The 21022-nt window shown below is 36.9% G+C and overlaps 1 protein-coding gene across 1 annotated transcript; it reads left to right on the top strand.

The window, feature by feature from the left end:
- Window positions 1-12790: 12790 nt before the first annotated feature.
- On the top strand, window positions 12791-14071 carry LOC145000012 (uncharacterized). The gene is made up of 4 exons (XM_078959154.1): window positions 12791-12859; window positions 12933-13304; window positions 13402-13659; window positions 13754-14071. The coding sequence occupies exons 1-4, from the start codon at window positions 12818-12820 to the stop codon at window positions 14069-14071; spliced, it is 990 nt and encodes a 329-aa protein (XP_078815280.1). The 5' UTR covers window positions 12791-12817.
- Window positions 14072-21022: the final 6951 nt, after the last annotated feature.

Genomic DNA, 21022 nt, shown 5'->3' with positions numbered 1-21022 from the left:
CATGTAGATATTCACCCATGAGGGTTTTAGGGTTCAAAATGTACTCAAGAGGGTAGATCTAGGGTCTTCATGCAATGAGGCTCCATAAAGGCAACATATCTGAGCTCCTGGAGCTCAACCATGCCTAGATCTAAGGGCCAATCAGCCTATTACGAGATAATTTGCACATACAAACTTGGGGATTGGCTCAAGAATGACTTTCATGAAGTAATAAGCATAGAAATAGGGGAAAAACGGATTATACCTCAAAGGAACTGCTGAAAGAGTGCAAAGATGTTTGGATTCCTTTCCTTCCTCTTGATCTACTTCCTTTTCTTGCCTCAAAACCTTCAAGAACACACACAATAGCCTCAAACTCTCAAGGAACAAGCTTAGAACGAGGGTTAGGAGCTCTGGGGGTGAATGGGGGCTGGCATGGGGCGGATATGATGTTTAAATAGGGTGCAAACCCCTGAAACTTAGGGTTTCATCCAACAGCAGTGACTCACCGAGTCCAGGATATGGACTCGCTGAGTCGCCAACTTAAACGTGTCCCGGGTCCCGTCTCTACTCGGCGAGTCGGATCTATGACTCGCCGAGTCCAAGGCTAAAAATGGAAAATACTCAAATAAGATTTACATACCAGGAACCAGGTGCTACAGGTACGTGGCGAGCCAAACCGATAAAACAATGTTGCATACTCATCAGGAGTGTGTAAGATCCTTAAACAAGGCTTAACAGGGTTTACAAACCTTGCATTGCGAAGCCGGACACTCACAATTGTCACACGTGGAACCTCTCTCAATCGTTTTCACTCTATCTCTCTCTATGTCAAATCTCTCCTAAATGTCTCCAAGAATGTCAAATCTCTCCAAGTATGTGAAATCTCTACCAAATCTCTCTAAGAATGTAAAATCTCTCCCTAATCTCTCTAAGAATGTCAAATCTCTCCAAGTATGTGAAATATCTCCCAAATATCTATTTGTGTGAGAAATCTCTCCAAGTATGAGAAATCTCTCCCAAAAGTTTCCGTAACTTTTTGAAGTCATTTGGGTCATTCCGACCCTTAACCGGGTCAAAAACGGCTTAAAACGGGGTAAAAACGAGTAAAATAGGCTTAAGGACCCAAAACCCTCTTATTAGGGGCGAAACCTCTTAGGACCCAAAAGTCCTCTTAGGGACCGAAACCAAGAAGACCCGAACCCTCTTGAGCCGAAGGTCCTCTCAGGGCCGAACCTCACCCAGGAGGAACCGAACCCGAGCCCAGGAGGAACCGAACCCGAACCTCGCTTAAAAGAACCGAACCCGAACCTCGCTTCAAAGAACCGAACCCGAACCTCGCTTAATTGAACCGAACCCGAACCTCGCTCAAAGGAAGAACCGAACCCGAAGGTACTGTTCATTTCGGTCCATTTCGGGTCTGACCACCTTCGCCTTGTATCGCCGGACCGAGCCTCCCTTCGCTTCCTCGCCTCCCTTCGTTTCCGGCTCAATCCACAGCAAGGACCGAATCTCGGCCTAGGGACCGAACCTCGGCCTAGGACCGAGAGGTCTCGCTGGGAACTCTTTTTCTCCCGGTTTTCGCGTTGTTTTGCGTTTAAGGCCCGTTTTTAATTATTTTAACGCGGGATTTTCACCCAAAATCAGATTTTAACATAATAAACCCTAAATATTCACAATTTAATCGTATTTTCATAAAAATATTTATTTAAATAATAAAAGCAAGTGGGTAAAGTACAAAGAGGTGGAGTGTTGACTTTGCTTTACCTTATGACACAAGCAACCACTCCCACACCCACTCTATGACCAACCACACCTCCCCACCTTACCTAGGTCACATCAATGTACTTTCCACTCAATTATCACTCTTTCCCACATTTTTGAGAGCTAGACATTCATCCTCTCTCCTCATTTCTCCCATTTTCTATCATATCACCAAGAAGATCAAACTCTTTCCTCTCTCACTTCCTCTCTCTAGAAATTTGAGATTCAAGGGCTGATCTTGGGGTTTTCCTCCACATTTGGTAAGTATAATTCATTCTCCTTAAGAATATCTCACTTATTTCCACTCAAATCATGGATATCTTACACAAACTCCATCATAATTGTGTTAGAGCTTCGAATCTTCAAGTGATTCTTCAAGTGTTCTTGGGTTGAACACTTCTCTTCTTCAACACTTATCTACTGAAATCACTCAAGGTGAGTTCATACCCCTACATTTTCATATTTTCTCAAGTTTTTAGGGGGGGAATACAAGTTAAAACACCAAGAACATAACTATGTTTTTCTAACAGCCTTCATCAGAAAAGTTCAACTCCATTCACAGACTTTTTTGGGCAACTTAAACATTTTTGTTTTCAAAACTGTATAATGTGCAAATAGTTCAAGTTCTTAGCTTTAAAATGACTACTTGCACATCTGCATACTATTTTTCTACAATTTATGGTAATTTTTACAAAACTTCCTATCATTTCAAACAACAATCCGGACCAGTCTGTGATTTTGGACTTATTCACCCAAGTTGGAGGTCATTAAAAATCGTGATAAAAATTATGAGTAAACTAGACACATTTTGTGAACTCTTAGAATTTACGGATCTAGTTTTCAACTTCGTATGATTTTTCTATGATTTTTCCAAAACAATGCAGAATGGTTAAAGTTAGCCAACAGCATATAAATATCATAACACTTTGTATTATGTTGAGCAAAGTGTATAATCAGAAGTTCTAAATATTGAATATGTTTCTTTGTTAGTTTATCATCATGAACTGAAACTAAGTCATTCATAATAAATATTATACATTCATTTTAGAACACGTATAATAAACTATAAAAAGTATAGTTTAATGGATTCATAACATTTATGCATTTCCATAAAAGAGTTCTTACATATTACAAACGTTTTAGATAAACTATAATAGGTATAGTTTATGATACATCACACAACACACTCGTACAAAAAGGGTACGTTCATACAGAAAAGATTTATATTCACATACATATCACGTAAACTTGTTAACCTATATTGTGAGACATTCTCTCCCCGTACGTCCAAGTGCAGGATATAATTCCTGGTAGTTATAATCAGAATCTCCTGGAGGGAGAACGTGATACTTGTATATAGATCTATATTGTGTTTGACACCCCACACCTTGCTGCTAGTTACAGTGGGACCTGCAGGTCTACGGGTGACAAATGTCATTTCAGTTTTCGCGACGCCTGAGAAACGTCGTGGCAGGTTCACATAGTGATAGTATGATTATAGCGACTCACATATGGATATAACAATCCATAAAGTTTACGGGATTTTATTTATAAAACCTAAATGGGTTTTATGTCGATTTAAAATCACTTTTTATCTCAATGAGTATAGATATTACTGTACACTTTTGGTTTTGGTAGTTATGACTACACATCATTTGAAACCACATTTATACCTTTAAGTATGGTCAATACTTGTTATTTCTCGGTCCTCGGATTTAGGACTACATATTCATAAAGTATTAACAAACACGAGAACATACGGAAATTTCATTTAATTCAAACGCGTCCATGTCCATTTAAACACATAACATTTTCTATTAGTAAGAAAGGTTACTTATACATTTTGGTCTTCGGTCATAAGACTACATTACACAGATTTTAAAGAAAATATCGGATTTTCTGGATACATATTCTAACGCTTTTACAAGGAAAACGGTTTACTTTTCTAACGAAATCTCTTATGAACTCACCAACCTTTGTGTTGACACTTTTCAAAACTACTTGTATTCTCAGGAATTCAGTGAAAACAGGAAATCAACAACGTTTTGAGGATGGGACAATAAATCGTCAAACAGTTTATTTTGTATCATAATGTAATTCATGTGAATCATGTAAACATGTGCTTTGATGTAACGTTTTCAATTATATTTGTGATGGTTGTATTTACTTTGAGTACTATTATACTCGTTGTTGTGATACTCTACATGAAGTCCTCCACCCCCGGACGTTTCCGCCATCCTTGGTTTGGGGGTGTGACAGATGCAGTGTGCTAACTGCGAGAGAAAGGGGCACATTGCCCATTTTTGAAAATCCCAGACGAGGCCAATTAACCAAATCCTCAGCGCTGGTGTGGGCTAGGCTTGCTACGGTTGTGGCAAGGTGGGCCACTACAAGAGGAACTACCCAAAGGCAGGGAATGCTGGTGGAGTAGATAGAGTTTTGGCTATAGTCCATGAGGAAGCCATTGTCGACCCCACAGTGGTCACTGGTATGTTTCTTCTCGATAACTCTTATGCATGCATTCTGTTTGATACTGGAGCGGAGAGGAGTTTCGTGAACCAGAAATTTGCTCAATCAATTAAGCAAAAGTCATGAACACTTAAAGAACCATTCACTATAGAAATGGCTAACAGAAAGACTAAGAGCACTAGCAGTATATACATAGGATGTACTCTAACTCTAGATAGCAATTTATTTTCAATTGACCTAATGTCGGTCTCAATTAAAAGTTTCGACATCATTATCGGCATGGGTTGGTTGATTCTGCATTGTGTGGACATAATGTGTTATGAAAAGGTTGTTCGCCTTAATCTGCCATCTGGCGAAACTCTAGTAGTCTATGGCGACAAACCCAACATGAACCTTCGTATCATCTCGAGTATTCAAGCCTAGAAATACTTGCGAAAGGAATGTCGCACATTCCTTTCTCATTTTGTCGATGTGAGCCAAGAGACGAAATACATTAAGAACATTCCAGTAGTACACGATTTTCCTGACATCTTTCCAGAAGAATTCCCAGGATTACCTCCACAACATCATGTTGAGTTCAGAATCGACATAGTTCTAGGGGCTACCCCTAGCCAAATCGCCCTATCGTCTAGAACCTGCTGAGATGCAAGAACTATTTGGTCAACTCAATGAAGGGATTTATTAGACCAAGCTTCTCACCCTAGGGAGCACCGGTCTTGTTTGTCAAGAAGAAGGATGGATCGTTTCGAATGTGCATCGACTACAGGGAGCTCAATAAGCTTACCATTAAGAATCGTTATCCTCTGCCATGCATAGACGATTTGTTCGACCAACTGCAAGGGGTGAATTACTTTTCAAAGACAGATCTGAGATCTGTGTATCACCAATTACAAGTGCTAGAGGAGGATGTCCCAAAGATAACCTTCCAAACTCGTTATGGACACTACGAGTTTGTAGTGATGCCATTCGGATTGACCAATGCACCCACAGTATTCATGGACTTAATGAATTGGGTATGTCATCCTTACTTGGATCAGTTCGTCATTGTCTTCATAGATGACATACTTATCTACTCTCGTAGTAAGGAAGAGCATAGTAAGCATCTACGTCAGATCTTGGAAACGTTACGATCAGAGAAGCTCTACGCGAGTTTCTCTAAATGCGAGTTTTGGATTCGAAGAGTCGAATTTCTGGGTCACGTTGTTAGCTATGAGGGAATTCATGTGGACCCTTCCAAAATCAAAGCCATTGAGATCTGGTCAGCACCGAAGATGCCTACAGAAATTCGCAAATTTCTAGGTCTCGTTGGTTACTATCGTAGGTTCATTCAAAACTTCTCTCGTATTGCGAAACCTCTTACGACTTTGACCCAAAAGGGTGTGCCCTTTGACTGGGAAGATAAGCAATAGAAAGCGTTCCAAATGTTGAAACGAGCTTTATGTACCGCATCGATACTATCCTTCCCACAAGGAATAGAAGACTTCATGGTCTATTACGATGCATCCAATCAAAGGCTTGATTGTGTTTGGATGCAACAAGGTAAGGTCATTGCCTCTTCCTCGACACAGTTGAAGACACAAGAGGTCAAATACACCACACATGATCTTGAGTTAGGAGCAGTTGTGTTTGCCCTAAAGATCTGGAGACACTATCTATATGGTATGAAAATCACTATCTTTACCGACCATAGAAACCTACAACATATATTCGACCAGAAGGAGCTCAACATGAGACAACAACGATGGGTCGAGCTACTCAGTGATTACAAATGCCAAATTCGTTATCATCTCGGCAAGGCCAACGTAGTAGCTGACGCCCTAGGTTGGAAAGAATACTCAAAAGTATAGTCAAATCATTGACTATGACTATCCATTCACACTTATCCACACAAATTAAGGAGGCTCAACTCGAAGTTTTGAAACCTAAAAATGTGGCGGGTGAATCCCTAAGAGGGATGGATAAGAACTTCGAAGTCAGGGGTGGCAGAGCATTATATTTCATGGATTGGATTTGGACACCGAAACATGGTGGCTTCAGAGACTTGGTCATGACCGAGGCACACAATGCTCGATATTCTGTCTAGCCAGGTTCAGATAAGATGCATCTGGATCTTAAAAAGTTATACTGGTGCCCTAACATGAAAGCAGAGATTGCTACCTTTGTGAGTAAATGCCTTACTTGTGCCAAGGTTAAGGTCAAATACCAGAAACCATCAGGTTTACTTCAACAACCGGAGATACCTGAATGGAAGTGGGAGCGGATCACAATAGACTTCATAACCAAGTTACCCAAGACAACGGGTGGACTTGATACCATTTGGGTCATTGTCGATAGATTGACCAAATCGGCACACTTCCTGCCTATCAAAGAGATTGGCAAAATGGAGAAACTATCAACAACATATATTAGAGAGATAGTACAACTGCATGGTGTTCCCATATCCATTATCTCTTATAGAGATAGTAAATTCACTTCGAGGTTCTGGTAGTCACTACAAAGTTCCCTAGGAACTAAGCCAGACATTAGTACCGCCTACCATCCGCAAACCGACGGACAAAGTGAGAGGACCATTCAAACTCTGCAGGATATGTTGCGAGCCTGTGTGATTGACTTTGGGAAGCCATGGGATACTCATTTACCCTTTGTCGAGTTTTCCTACAACAATAGTTATCACTCGAGCATAAAGGCTCCTCCATTTGAAGCCCTCTATGACCAAAAGTGCATATCCCCTCTATGTTGGGCTGAGGTGGGTGACACCCAGTTAACTAAAGGACGAGTTCCTAAAAGCACTCTCACAGGTCCGGAGATCATTTGGGAAACGACAGAGAAGATCGTTCAAATTCGTGAACGATCGAAAGCCTCTAGAGACCAACAGAAAAGCTACGCAGACAAACGAAGGAAAACTTTGGAATTCTAGGTGGGAGACTGTGTTCTTTTGAAAGTCTCAAGCTGGAAGGGCTTGATATGCTTTGGAAAGCGTGGAAAGCTAAATCCAAGATACGTAGGGCGTTTCGAGATTCTCGCTAGAATCGGCCTTGTAGCTTACGAACTCGACCTACCCCGCGAACTCAATCACGTACATTCTACTTTCCCCGTCTCGACCTTGAAAAAGTGTCTATCCGTCGAGACTTTAATAATCCCTCTCAAGGAGATCGAGATCAATGAGAGCCTCAACTTCGTGGAAGAACCTATAGAGATCATGGACCGAGAGGTCAAGCAAACGAATCAAAGCCGTATCCCGATAGTGAAGGTTCGCTGGAATGCCAAGCGAGGACCCGAATTCACTTGGGAGCGCGAGGATCAAATGAAACTGAAATATCCTCATCTTTTTACTTAGTTATTTGTAACTACTTGATTGCTTAAATTCTAATTTCCCGATGAAATTCTCTCTAACGGGGGAATGATGTGACAACCTGAAATTTCTATCATGTACAATAGATCTATTCAATCAAAATTAGACTCGGTTTGCAATCGTTTTAGCACTGTTTAGGGTATATTTGAATGTTCTAAACCTAGTACAATCATGGTAGGAGCCTAGAAATGGGATAACTCGATGCATAACTAGCAAACTCGGGCCAAATACTTCAACATATGGAGTTTGCAACCACACACTTGAGTATACGACCACACATAAGTGTGTGCGGCCACACACCCATCCCAGCCTCACACTCCCACCAATATATTCAACACTTGGTCATTTTTTGAACACTTTTCCACTTCTTCAAGGCTAGAACTCGAAATCCTCTCAAGTATCATCCAACTTTTCACTTCAATCTTCAATCAAGTAAGTGATTCATCATTCGATTTTCTAATACATGACCTTAACTAGCCTTCCCCTTTGATTTGATCCATGAGATCACCTGTTTGGTGTTAGATCTCCAAGAATACCAAGAACACCTACAAAACTTTTTGGACTTTAACTACACTTCTAAGCCTCTAAATTGAGTATACACTTGCAATAGCTTGATATAAGCTAAGGGCCCTTGAAATTATGCATGAAAAATGCCATTTCTTATGATCTTCAAGTGTGTACGGCCACACACACCATGTGTACGGCCGCACACACCATGTGCAACCATACACACCCTTTTTAGGTCCAAAAATGGCAACGAACCCCATATAAGGATAAAGCATGAAGTAAGAAACCTTCCTTGAAAAGTCCTAAAGCCTTAAAATACGTTTTGGCACATTTCATAGGGAGTGTGCGGCTGCACACCCACGGTGGCCGCACACACACAAATATTGTGTAATTTGACCATATACTCCCTTGTATAGCCATACACCCCTTATATACAATCATACAAGGTTGTAACACTTCAATATAAGTGTATACTAGTCCCTAAGGCAGTTCCTATTCAATAATTAGTTGTTATAAGCTCTAATTGTATACATATATTATGTCATTATATGGTTAATAGGATTCTTTTGTTCTTAAGTCTGGAATTGACACTCAACTTCCTAAAAGCAATCTTATAGTCACATTACTCACTACATGTAAGTTCATACCCCCTTAATCAACCTTTTAAATGTTTTTAAATGCTTTTATGGGGGAGAATACAAGTTGAATCATTATAGTTATTATATCAATCACATGTGATTAATAACTATCAAACAAATGGATTTACTATACTTTCAGCTATTTTATCAAACAAACTACTTCAAACTGTTTATCAAACTTGTTTTACGTGTTAAACTCTTTATCAAACTTGTTTTTATATGCCAAATCGTTTCATATAATGACATCAAGTCATCAATATTTATTATCAAACTCTTCGAATGGTTTTATGAAACTTTTTGTTTTTAAACTTATATATTATCTAAACCATGTATAATACATTTACAGTTATATAAGTAAGGTTTGAAGGACTTAGGACTAATAACACACTATACTTCTTGTTCCTTGTTTATTGTGGACTTAGAGTACCCTGTTGTTTGTCCGAGTGTCGTTTGATCCTTAGTTATATATTATGTGTATATGTATAGACATAAAGGCATTTATCTCAGTTTAATACATTCAGTTATACGAACAATTGTACTAGTAAACTATAATAGGTATAGTTTAGGAATATACTACTCATTACTTCTAGTACAATGAAGCATACAAAGAGTCAGTTCATACATAAGTCAGAACATACTATATACTAGACAGAGAGAACATATAATACTTTGATACATACAGTACATATACAAGTATACAATAACATAAATGTGAACCATTGTTTGGGGAATGACATCACTGTCATGGCTCGATTTGTATCCAGAATCTCCTAGAGGGAGAGTGTGAATTTGGGTATAGATCTATACTGGATTGACTATGCTACACCTTGTTGTTTGCTACAGTGGGACTTGCAATTCTACGGGTGCTAAATGTCATTTCTTCCGACGTCTTTCATCATCGTGTTATTAGTTGATAGTATGGTGCAACCACTTCACATTATGCCTTAAATAACAATTGGTTTAAGGTAGATGGTACGACAGTGGTTAACATAATAAACACTACAGTACTATTATTATTTCCCCTTTTACATTCAGATTCTGATATTCTCACATATACGGTAATGTAGATACTATATTTTTTGTTAATGATAGTCATACTTGGGAAAATACACACTCTTACAAAAACAAACATACAGAACATTTGATGCCTTGCTAGAAGGCTACGTTTAGTAGAAAATATAGGATTTTCTAGGCGATACGAACATTTACTACAAGCATTTACAAACTTATACATCAAACACTTACAAACATTTTCATACAAACGATGACACTAAAATGCTTATGAACTCACTAGTTTAAAGCTAATAAACTCTATCAAAATAACTTGTATTCTCAGTTTATCAGTAGACAGGAACCGAAAATGTCGGATTTTTTGGGTTTTACAAACAATACAAACTAGTTTTATATCAAAAATGCTTATGAACTCACCAACATTATATATGTTGACATTTTCAAAATAACTTGTATTCTTAGGAAATCGTTAGACTAAAGAACCTCCAAGTTTGTTTCGGGAAATATCTTTTTTGTAATGTTAAACCTCAGACAATTTATGTTTCAGAATATGTCATGTAAACAATGTACTTGATGTGAATAAGGTCAGTTGTAATGTATTAATACATGGTGACGTTTATGTTATGTTTCATGTATATTCATTGTGATGATATTTAAATTTAAGTCATACGAGCCCTCAGACGTTTCCGCTGTCTGGTTCGGGCATGTGACATACTTATTGTGTCATGTTTTGTAACCAGAGTCTCCTAGAGGGAGAGCATGAGTTTGTGTATAGATCTATGTGGGATTGACCATCCTACACCTTGTTGTTAGCTATAATGGGACCTGCAGGTCTACGGGTGATAAATGTCATGCCATTTTCAACGTTTGAAGAATGTTGTGTTTTATACTAGTCAATCAAGCATGGTTATAACCTAATTACATTTTTATCTTAATTAACAATTTGGTTTTAAGGTAGTTAGTGCTTCAGTAAAGTATTTTACACAACACTCCTGTACATCTTCGTTTTCCATTACATTCTACAGTGATAATCTCACATTGAGAAATGAAAACTATTTTTCTAAGTAAAGACAGTCATAAACTTGGAAAAACATACATTTTTACGAAAGAACAAACATACAAAACAGTTGAGTCTTGGTAGAAGACTACTTTTCATTTTAGTAGAAAATATAGGATTTTCTAGGAAGTATACACACATTTACATCAAAACACTTACAAACATTTTCATGAAACAAATGTAAACTTTTGACATAAAATACTTATGCACTCACTCAACTTTTATGTTGATACTCTTTTTTCAAAATAACTTGTATTCTCAGGTCACCAGTAGATAGGTACACTGGACCAGATTTTGAGAAGATGGAGCATGTTCAAGACTCGTCTTTTATTTTGATATACAATTTTTGGTGTCTTATAATTGTACACAGAACACACATGTATTTAAATATATTATTAATGCAACGGATTTTGTTGCTTGTTTTACTATTGTGCATTGTTACGATACTAGACATGACTTCCTCCACCCCCGAATTTTTCCGCCAATTCGGTTTGGGGGTGTGACATATGAGCATTTGAGAGTCTTCGGATGCTTAGCTTATTTTAAAAACATCAACACCGGAGGAGAAAATTTTGAAGAAAAAGGGAAACCTGGAGTTTTTTTGGGTTACCTGCAAGGAACAAAGGGATACAAAATTTATGTCATTAATAGTAAAAAAAATCATTGTGAGCCAAGACGTATTATTTCTTGAAGACAATTTTCCCTTCAAGCACATTCCTAGAAGCTTTGATTGCAGCAAAGATGAACCAACCAAAGTTCATTTTGAGTCCACTAACTCCAACTTGGACGATGGTGAACAAAACAATTGTTTTGATGATTCATCACAAGATTGTCCTAGCACCACATTAGAAGATACAATAACTGAAGAAGAAAACAATGCTCAACATGAGGATGATTCTTTTGAAAATGACAGCCCCATTTTCGATCAAGAAATCCAATAAGATCACGTATTTCTTCACGAAGAACCGTAACCAAGAAGCAAAAGCGTACGAATACAACCGGCTCGTCTCAATGAATACATTGTGAATCTCCCCTCTTCGGTCACCAACTCACAATCCGGCTCCAGTCAAGCAAACTCGACGGTACACCCCATTTCTCATTTCGTTTCATATGATAAATTTTCTCATTCTCAAAAAGCTTTTTTAACGACATTAAGTTCTAATCAAGAGAAGTTCTTTTGAACAAGCTGCATAGGATGAGGAATGGCGGAATTCCATGCATCAAGAAATAAAGGCTCTTGAAAAGAATGGGACGTGGAATTTGGAAGAATTGCCAAAAGGAAAGCGACCTATACACTCAAAATGGGTTTACAAGACAAAGTTTAAATCCATTGGAGAGTTTGAAAGATATAAATCCTATCTACGCTATTAATGACGCTACTATTCGTGTTACGAGAATGCAGCTTCATCGTTGAATCGCTGAAGATGGAGGGCTTGGATTGATTTTAATGGAAGCACATAGATCGGGACTGTTTGGCACTAGGTTGAGTCTTTAGCAAAGCTATTGACTATAGCGGTAACATCAAACGTATCCGACAAGGTGTCACCAATGTTGCCCAAATTTCTTGTAGTGTGACCATATATCATTATAACCACAAATTTCAAGATGTTCGATTGGCATTTCACCGCTATTCAAAGAGCTTTTAGAAACTTTACCCTTATGATAAAGGAGTTTGCATAACATTCATCCTTGTCATACGAGTTCCCAACATTATGTGTGAACAAAATTTTACGAATTAAAATTAGTAATAATAGAAGTGCATAACTAAAAGAAATGAAAGAGGTATGCAACTTCTTATTAGATTAAATTTTTCTATTTCTGCAAATGAATGGACTCTTAACAGTGCTTAATTTGTGATTTCCCAATTCACTTTATAGTGATTGCCCTTTTCTTTATTCAAGAATGAGATCGATCCAAGTCAAAGTGGAAAAGACAACTTATGCCCATAAAAAGATGGCCTATAAAACGGACGGAACGGTCGAAATAATTTCCATTAATCAATCCACATATCCTACTAAACCCAAACACAACACAAAGACAATGGTCAAAGCAATTACAGTTCATAAACACGGTGGCCCTGAGGTCATCACCTTCTTGACGTTGTTTCTTTCTTTCTTTCAATTCAGACTAATCATGGCGATAATTTGTGTTATAGGTCTTGAAATGGGAAGACATACAAGTCCGAGTTCCAAAAGAGGGAGAGATCAGGTTGAAGCAAAAGGCAATTGGTCTAAATTTTTTGGATGTGTATATGCGTCAAGGTCTGCACAATCGTGCTCCACCCTTGCCATATATTCCAGGCATGGAAGGCGCTGGAGTTATAACAGCTGTAGGTCCAGGAGTAACAAGCTGCAAAGTTGGAGATGTTGTAGCGTACGCTAGCTTGCAGGTCGGTTCTTATGCCCAAGAGAGAATACTTCGGGCAGATCAAGTAGTGCCTGTTCCTTCTTCTGTTGATCCCGTTGAAGCAGCTGCCGTCATTTTCAAAGGACTCACTGCACATGTATTGCTGCATAAAGGCTTTAAGGTAACACAAATCTTGATTTATCATTTATGTATCTTTAGATCAATAGATGATAGAAGTTGCTTAACTGAAAATTCGAATTTAACAACGATTTTGATAGGTTGAACGTGGACATACGATCCTGGTACATGCAGCAGCAGGTGGGGTCGGAAATTTAGTTTGTCAATGGGCGAGTGCGATTGGAGCCACGGTTATCGGAACAGTGTCGACTAAGCAGAAGGCTTTACAGGCCAAAGAAGATGGATGTCACCATGTGATTCTTCTCAAAGATGAGAACTTTGTGGATTGTGTGATGGAGATAACATCGGGCAAAGGGGTGGAAGTAGTCTACGATTCTGTTGGGAAAGACACCTTTGATGTACGTAATTATTTAATTAATGCTTTATGATTTGTGTTTTCCTGTTTCTAAATGAAACTAACGACGAGAGGCGTTTGTGCGTTTTGAAATGAAGGGATCAATAGCTTGCTTAAAGAAACGTGGATACATGGTGCTTTTCGGGATGGCGTCAGGTGAACCACAACCGTTGTCTGTTGCTCAACTTGCGTCCAAATCCTTCTACTATACGTTTTCATCAGTTGGGGAATACACAGAAGATAATCGAGAGGAGTTGCTTTTAGCTGCTGAAGAGTTGTTTGATAATGTTGCAAGGGGTGTGTTGAGGGTTCGTGTTAATCACAAGTATCTTCTGTCTCAAGCAAGCCAAGCTCATATTGCTATTGAGAGTCGAAAAACATCGGGTTCGGTTGTCTTAATCCCAGACGAGGAGTGATATCAAGTTTTATGTTTTCCATTTATTTATGATTTGTTGTTTCGGTAGTGATAATTTTCCTTCATGTTCTTTTTGAATATGGAATTGTCCTATTGCGAACAGTGCATGGTCATACAATTCCAAGATGAATAAAAGTAAACATAATATTGACGTTTCTTATAATATTTTAATCTATATCGATATTTATACATAAATTATAAACTAATTTGTTTTATTGTATTAAGATTATCTCGTTGAAAACATCAAATTGAATATTCATCGTCATTCATCAATTTTAATTTATCATATTTTCATTTGATTAATATACTTTTTGATTTATACATATTTGATTAGAGATTTTTTTTCATCAACATTTGTCCCTTTAACTTATTTAACTGTACATTCAATCATTATATCTAACCACTCTAGGTAAGCACGAAAAAAAAATTGTACATTCAGTCATTATGTCTAACCACTGTAGGTAAGCATGAAAAAAAAATAATTTAATAGGATAATATATTTTTTTTACTTTGTGCATGTTTAATCTTTAATGTTTTTTTTTTTTTTTTTTCACATTTAGTCCTTAATATTTTTTTTGTTGTAAAATAAGTTAGTGTTGTTTTTGTATACATTTTGTAATTATGAACGTTTTCTTTAAGTTTTTTTATCAAGACATCCTATATAAGACAATTATTAAGGAGGTGTCCGGGGTTGTTCATGCTTATAGCTACTGCGGCCTCGATTGTTTGGTGTTTACGTCTTGTCTTCTCAATGTCGTAACTTCTTCATATGATCTTAGATTTCAACGATCTTTATATCTACACGTTTATATTTGTGTCTATTACAATTTTTCTTTAAATTACTCATGTAAAAAATAATATACTTTTACTTACGATTTATATTAAAAAAATATTCATACATACATTCATAAAGAACACGTGTATATAAAGATTATAAGTAAAATTATATTACTTTTTAACCAAAGTAATATAAACGAAAAGTAGACTTAATTATGGACATAAAGATCGTTAATAGTCGAGATCATATGATGAAGTTATGACGTTTAAAACATAAGACCTAAAGAACCAAACAGCTGAGGTCGTGGTGGCCATAATCATCAACAACCTTGAATACCTCATTAATAATAGTAGGTCGTGAGAAAAACCTAAAGAAACTTGTCATAAGTATTAAATGTGTAAAAAAACCAAAAAACAAAAAACAAAAAACAAAAAAAATGACTTAGTTTGCAACAAAAAAATATTAAGGAGTAAATGTGCAAAAAAAAAAATTAAGGACTAAATGTGTACAAAGTGAGAAATATATTACTCTATTAAGTAATTTTTTTTATCTGGAATAATCGGTCATAAGAACTGAATGTATACGATTAAATAAGTTGAAGGGGCAAATGTGGACGAAAAAAAACTTAATGACCAAATGTGTACAAAATGAAAAGTATATTACCCTTTTAAGTCATTGTCCCTTCCATTTAACATATTATAGCATTCATAACGATCATCTTTTCTTTGGGTTGCATCAATTTTCAACTATCCAAGTATCTTTAACAAATTGGTAGCCTAACTGTCAGTTAGATACATGATTTACAAGGATATAGGAGGGAGCTTCCCATATATGATATCCTAATTAAACATTAAAATGAGTTTGCTTCTTGTCCCCTTTGATTGAAACCTTGATATTAGGAGGGTGTTTGAGATTTCATTTTTGAACTTCAAAATGACATTTAGCCAAAAAGAATTATTGATTCACGATGATGAGAAATAAGTTTGTTTAGAAGTATTAGGATTAGATTTTGTGGTTGTAAAAGTAAATAAGTCAATAAGTTATGTTTTTTAAGTATTTGGCTTAGCTTATACATGTTTCAAGGGTATGTGTCTTTAATAACCCAAAAATTTAGAATTAAGGAGTTTTAAAAAGTTAGAAATCCTAACTTATTAAAATCTCATTTTTTCTAAAGGTTACAGAGAAGTTGTTTGGTGACAAACCCTAATTTGGGGTTTGAACCATATTTAAGGGAATGTGATGGCTAGGGTTGCCCACCCTCAGCCTCATTCATTCTCCCTTAACCTCCAAGAGAAAACCCTAGCGTCCATTGCTTACCCTAGATCTTGTATGTGTGTTTTGGTATTGTTTTGAAGAAGAGGAAGGGCATCTTGAGCTTAGTTCCAACAAGCAACTCTTCTTATATACCTTGAGCACATTTCAGGACTCTTGTAAGTCCTTAAAATCTAATATTTGTGCTTTATATGTCTAGATCTAGTTATTTTGTCCCCATATCTTCATGATGAGAGGAATTGGAAGGTTGGATCTTATAAAGCTAGCAACTTTATGGATCCATGGGATCATTCCTATGTCACATGTTCCAGATCTGAAGATCTAGGTAGTTTTTGGTCCTATGCTCAAGTTTAAGCCTTTTATTTCCATGATTTTGACCTAAAATGGAAAGGACATGCATATCCATAAAGTTGTGGTTTTTAATGCTTGTTGGGAGTAAGAAACTCTTCTGGGAACTATAGATGAGCAACTCTAGAGGTTGGGTGCTTAATAGGTGTCTTGATGCATTTATCCATCTTTAAGTATCTAGGGTTTTGTATCTTGACTTTTTGGGGATGTTTTGAGGGATAAAGTTGGAAACATTATCCATCCAAATCATGGAAAGGACCAGATCCGAGGTTTGGAGCTCCTGAAGTCATGGGAAAATGACTTAATAGCTTAAGTTGTCCAGATCAATCCCTACGGCGTGGCCTGAGGTTGTCACGGTGTGGCGACTGGGTTGTAACCCGTCTGCTTTATCGTTTAGCAGCCACGATGTGGCCATGGGTGGCCACTGTGTGACGACTAGCTGGAGTTGACTTTGACGTTGATTGTTGACTTTGACTAAGTTTAAATTTAGGTCATTTGCGGTATTTTGAGTAGTAAATTGAAGCTTGAGTCCCTATTAATTATATAGGTGATCAGTAGAGGCAATATTTGGAGCACTGATTTGTTCAACTATCTTTTTCAGACTATAATGTGAGTTTTCCTCACTGTATTTGTAGGTTGAAGGTACCAATACCAGCTCACTAGGTTATGTATCCTTGTATATAGGTTGTTTTTATGTTATAGAGATCTATTAGATTTGCATGTATATTTGTTGCTATTCTATGATATATCTGTTGAATATGTCGACATATTGCGGTTTGGGTTGAGGCTTTACTACTATATGCGTAAGCCAATAGACTGGGGTATTCCAGTCCGATGACTGATTAGGTCGAGGCAATCTATTATGTTGACTGTGGGCCAGGGGTAATTTAGTCCAATGATTGTGGACCCGAGGGTAATCCAGTCCGATGACTGTGGACCCAACATTCATGATTGTTTATGTTCTATTGTGTGGGGTATTTTAGGGAACTCACTAAGCTTTGGCATACATTTTGATGTTTATGGTTTCAGGTACTTCAGAGGATAGAGGAAAGGTGGATTCTTGATCGTGCACTCATCTCTGGACTTTATGTGTTTTTATGATTTGGGATACTCTGATTTATGACAGTGACTTTTGAGAAATTGGTTTGTAATATTAATAGATATTTGGAATGGTTTTAAAAATAAAAATTTTGCCTAGGTTTTTGGGATGTTATAAAGAAGTTACGGAATTTACAAAATCTGCGTTTTACGTTGCAGGCGGTGCGTGCCGGGTGCGCGACGTGTGCTTCTAGAAGGTGAAAACGCGGACCACATAGAAGCTGACTCGAAACAAATTGACTATGGAGACGCCACCTAATGCGCGCGACGCACACTCCATCTGCACAAGGCTCATGTCCATTTGTGGTCCTATAAATAGCTGCCTTGCCTCATTCTCTCCACAATTCTCAAGTTCAATATCCCAAGTTTCTCTCAAACTTAGACCCAAATTTCCATTGTTTTTAGTCTGCGGTGAAGCTCTATAACCCTTGAGGTATTCAACTATATAGTAGCCATTCGGTAGGAGCCCTACGAGTGTGATTTTTCGGACTTTGGTTGGGAAGAATCCATGTAAGTTAAGCTACACTCTCGTTCTTTAAGTGTAACTTATATTTATATTCATTAATCATTGTTATGAACCTATAATAAGATTTGTTAGTACTTTCATGTAATTATACTAATTGATCTATTTACTGGAGAGGTGTCTAGAATGGTCATGTTGGCTTGGTTGTCGGATTTTAGAAAGGCTATACACCGAAATGATCCAACCTCCCAACTGTCCTGCCTGGATGATCCTTATTTGATACAACTCTCAATATTCATTGGGATTAGTGAGGAATCTAGACTACCATTATCATTAGTTAATAATCAGACAAAGACTTAGTGATATTCGTATCTAGGTCACGTCAGAAGAAAAGTCAAGGAGTTTGACGGAGCGTTGCCAAATTCTCCAGTCACCCACATAAGTCAGGTGAGTGCATAGTTACTTTCATGTTACACATAGATAATGAAGTATTTAGATATTTGAATACTATATGTGCTTATGTGCAAAGATGTTATGTGTTAGATGAAATATTAGAAAGATAAATTATATGATTTATACCGTATATGTATTTTATAAATTTAGTACATTTGGTATCGAAAGATTGTAATAGATGCCATAATATGATGAAAGATATAGGAAAAGATAGGATGTCACAACTTTAGAAACGGTACGAGTGTACCAACGATGTAGAAATGGTACTAGTATGTCAACGATGTAGAAATGGTACTAGTGTGACAACGATGTAGGAATGGTACTAGTGTACCAACGATGTAGACACTATTCATGACCATCATGTGGAACACAGGTAGGTTTATAACATGTAGGTGATAGATTTTGTGCCCGTTTGATGTACTCTACCCTACTGACACATACTGCGAAGAAATCCCTATAATAGTATTGCCAGTAATGATGATTAAGAAAATCTTTAGGATAAATCCTTAGGAATAAAAATAGAAAGAAACCTACTGACATGCATTGCGGAGAAATCCCTGTAACAATATTGTCAGCAAGGAAACTATGATGATCCCTCAGATAAACCCTTAGGGAAGAACACGTAAGAATATAGGGATAGATAATCGGGTTAATTGTTTGATAATGAAACATATTAACTATATTATTGTGGGTTAAATACCATATCTAGTCACCAGGTTTTCCAACCCGACCCACTCAGTTTCTTTGTATAATAGGTTTCCCAACCTGACCTACTCAGTTTCTTTGCATCACAGGAAGTAGTACAAAGATATTGATGTTCAGACCTAATGAGAGATTTGAGAAAATATAGGCTATAGAATAAAAGATGATGTAAGGCCTAAGTTTATGCTTATGTTTTTATATCAGTTATGACATCCTAAGATTTTTATAACCAATGAAAAACATTTTCTTCGGAAATATTTTTACGGGGCCAATTCCGCATTTATAGATGAACTCTAATTTAAATAAGCATAAATAAAAAGTTTTAAAATAGTTATAAATTTGGGGATGTCACACACACACACACACACACACACACACACACACACACACACACACACATATATATATATATATCTTTACTACTTATAAAAGAAATCTAACTATTTCTATAAATAGATTGAATATAATAATATTATTTTTTTAAGACGTACAAACGATTAAGCTAATATTACAAACAACCATTAATAAAATAATATTAAATTTTAAATTTGTTTTGATTCCTTATATTTCTCAGCAAAATCCTAATTTCATGGTCATTCAAAATTTAAAACCTTTTCATCCTAATACGCTTCAACAAATATCCTTTAAATGTTGCATTTGCAGCTGATTAAAATATCTCATAGCAGACGTGTGTTTGTTCTCTCCACCTTATAAACCCTGCTATAAATCCCACTGCCATGAAGTATTTCCCTTATAAACCCTAATCGTTTTTCTCCCTCTCTTAGACGAAGACAATGTGTTTTTTTTAAGAAAAAAAGTTTGAAAATATTCCAATTTCTCAAAAAAATTTACCCCAAATGCGAAACTGGGTAAAATTTTCCATTTTGCGAAGACTACAGGGATGCGAAATGAAAATTCTGCACTTTTGTCTTTTTATGACCCCATTTTGCGAAGTTGGACCACTTATATTATTTCTTGAAAAGATCAGGTGCCAAATGCGAAACTCTAAGCTTTCTTCCCCAATTCGCATTTATACATTAAAAACTTCGCATTTTCATTCAAATTCTTCGCATCTTGCATCCATCCGTCTTTGAGTTCATTCGCATTTCATCGCATTAACTGAGAAATTAATCAGTTGTCTCATATTCGCATTTCAGTTGTTTGAGAAACCCAGATACGAACCCAAATGCGAAACCCACTGATTTCAAATGCGAACCAACCAAAAATCATCAACCACGTACTTGTGTCACCAAATGCGAACTGAATATCACCATTAAATTCTCCTCGCATTCCATAGATGCGAACACAATCCAGATCTCCGACTCCAAGCTTGCAAAATCAAAATCAATTAACCTCAAACAAATCGTGAACTTCTTATGCGAACTGTTTTGACCCACAAAACCAAATGCGAACTCAATTGATGTCATATGCGAACTGATTTCATAGATGCGAACACAATTGATTTCATATGCGAATCCACATCCATCGATATGAAACCAATACCAGTTACAAGCAATTAGTAGCAACAACCATCGATCCTCTAATTTTCAATTACTCAGCCTTCGCTTTTCATACAACCCGTCGACCCTGAAAAATCGATAAACACCAAATGTCTCATTTTTAGATCGATTTTCTGATTAAATGTCATATTTGAAGAATGATCGATTTTCTGATTAAATGACCCCATTTTGCGAAGTTGGACCACTTATATTATTTCTTGAAAAGATCAGGTGCCAAATGCGAAACTCTAAGCTTTCTTCCCCAATTCGCATTTATACATTAAAAACTTCGCATTTTCATTCAAATTCTTCGCATCTTGCATCCATCCGTCTTTGAGT

This window comes from Lactuca saligna, chromosome 1 (genome assembly GCF_052625555.1).
Source record: "Lactuca saligna cultivar CGN05327 chromosome 1, ASM5262555v1, whole genome shotgun sequence".
In the NCBI taxonomy this organism is placed as follows: domain Eukaryota; kingdom Viridiplantae; phylum Streptophyta; class Magnoliopsida; order Asterales; family Asteraceae; genus Lactuca; species Lactuca saligna.
The sequence above is the reverse complement of the archived record's forward strand: the minus strand, read 5'-3'. Positions and strand labels throughout refer to the sequence as shown.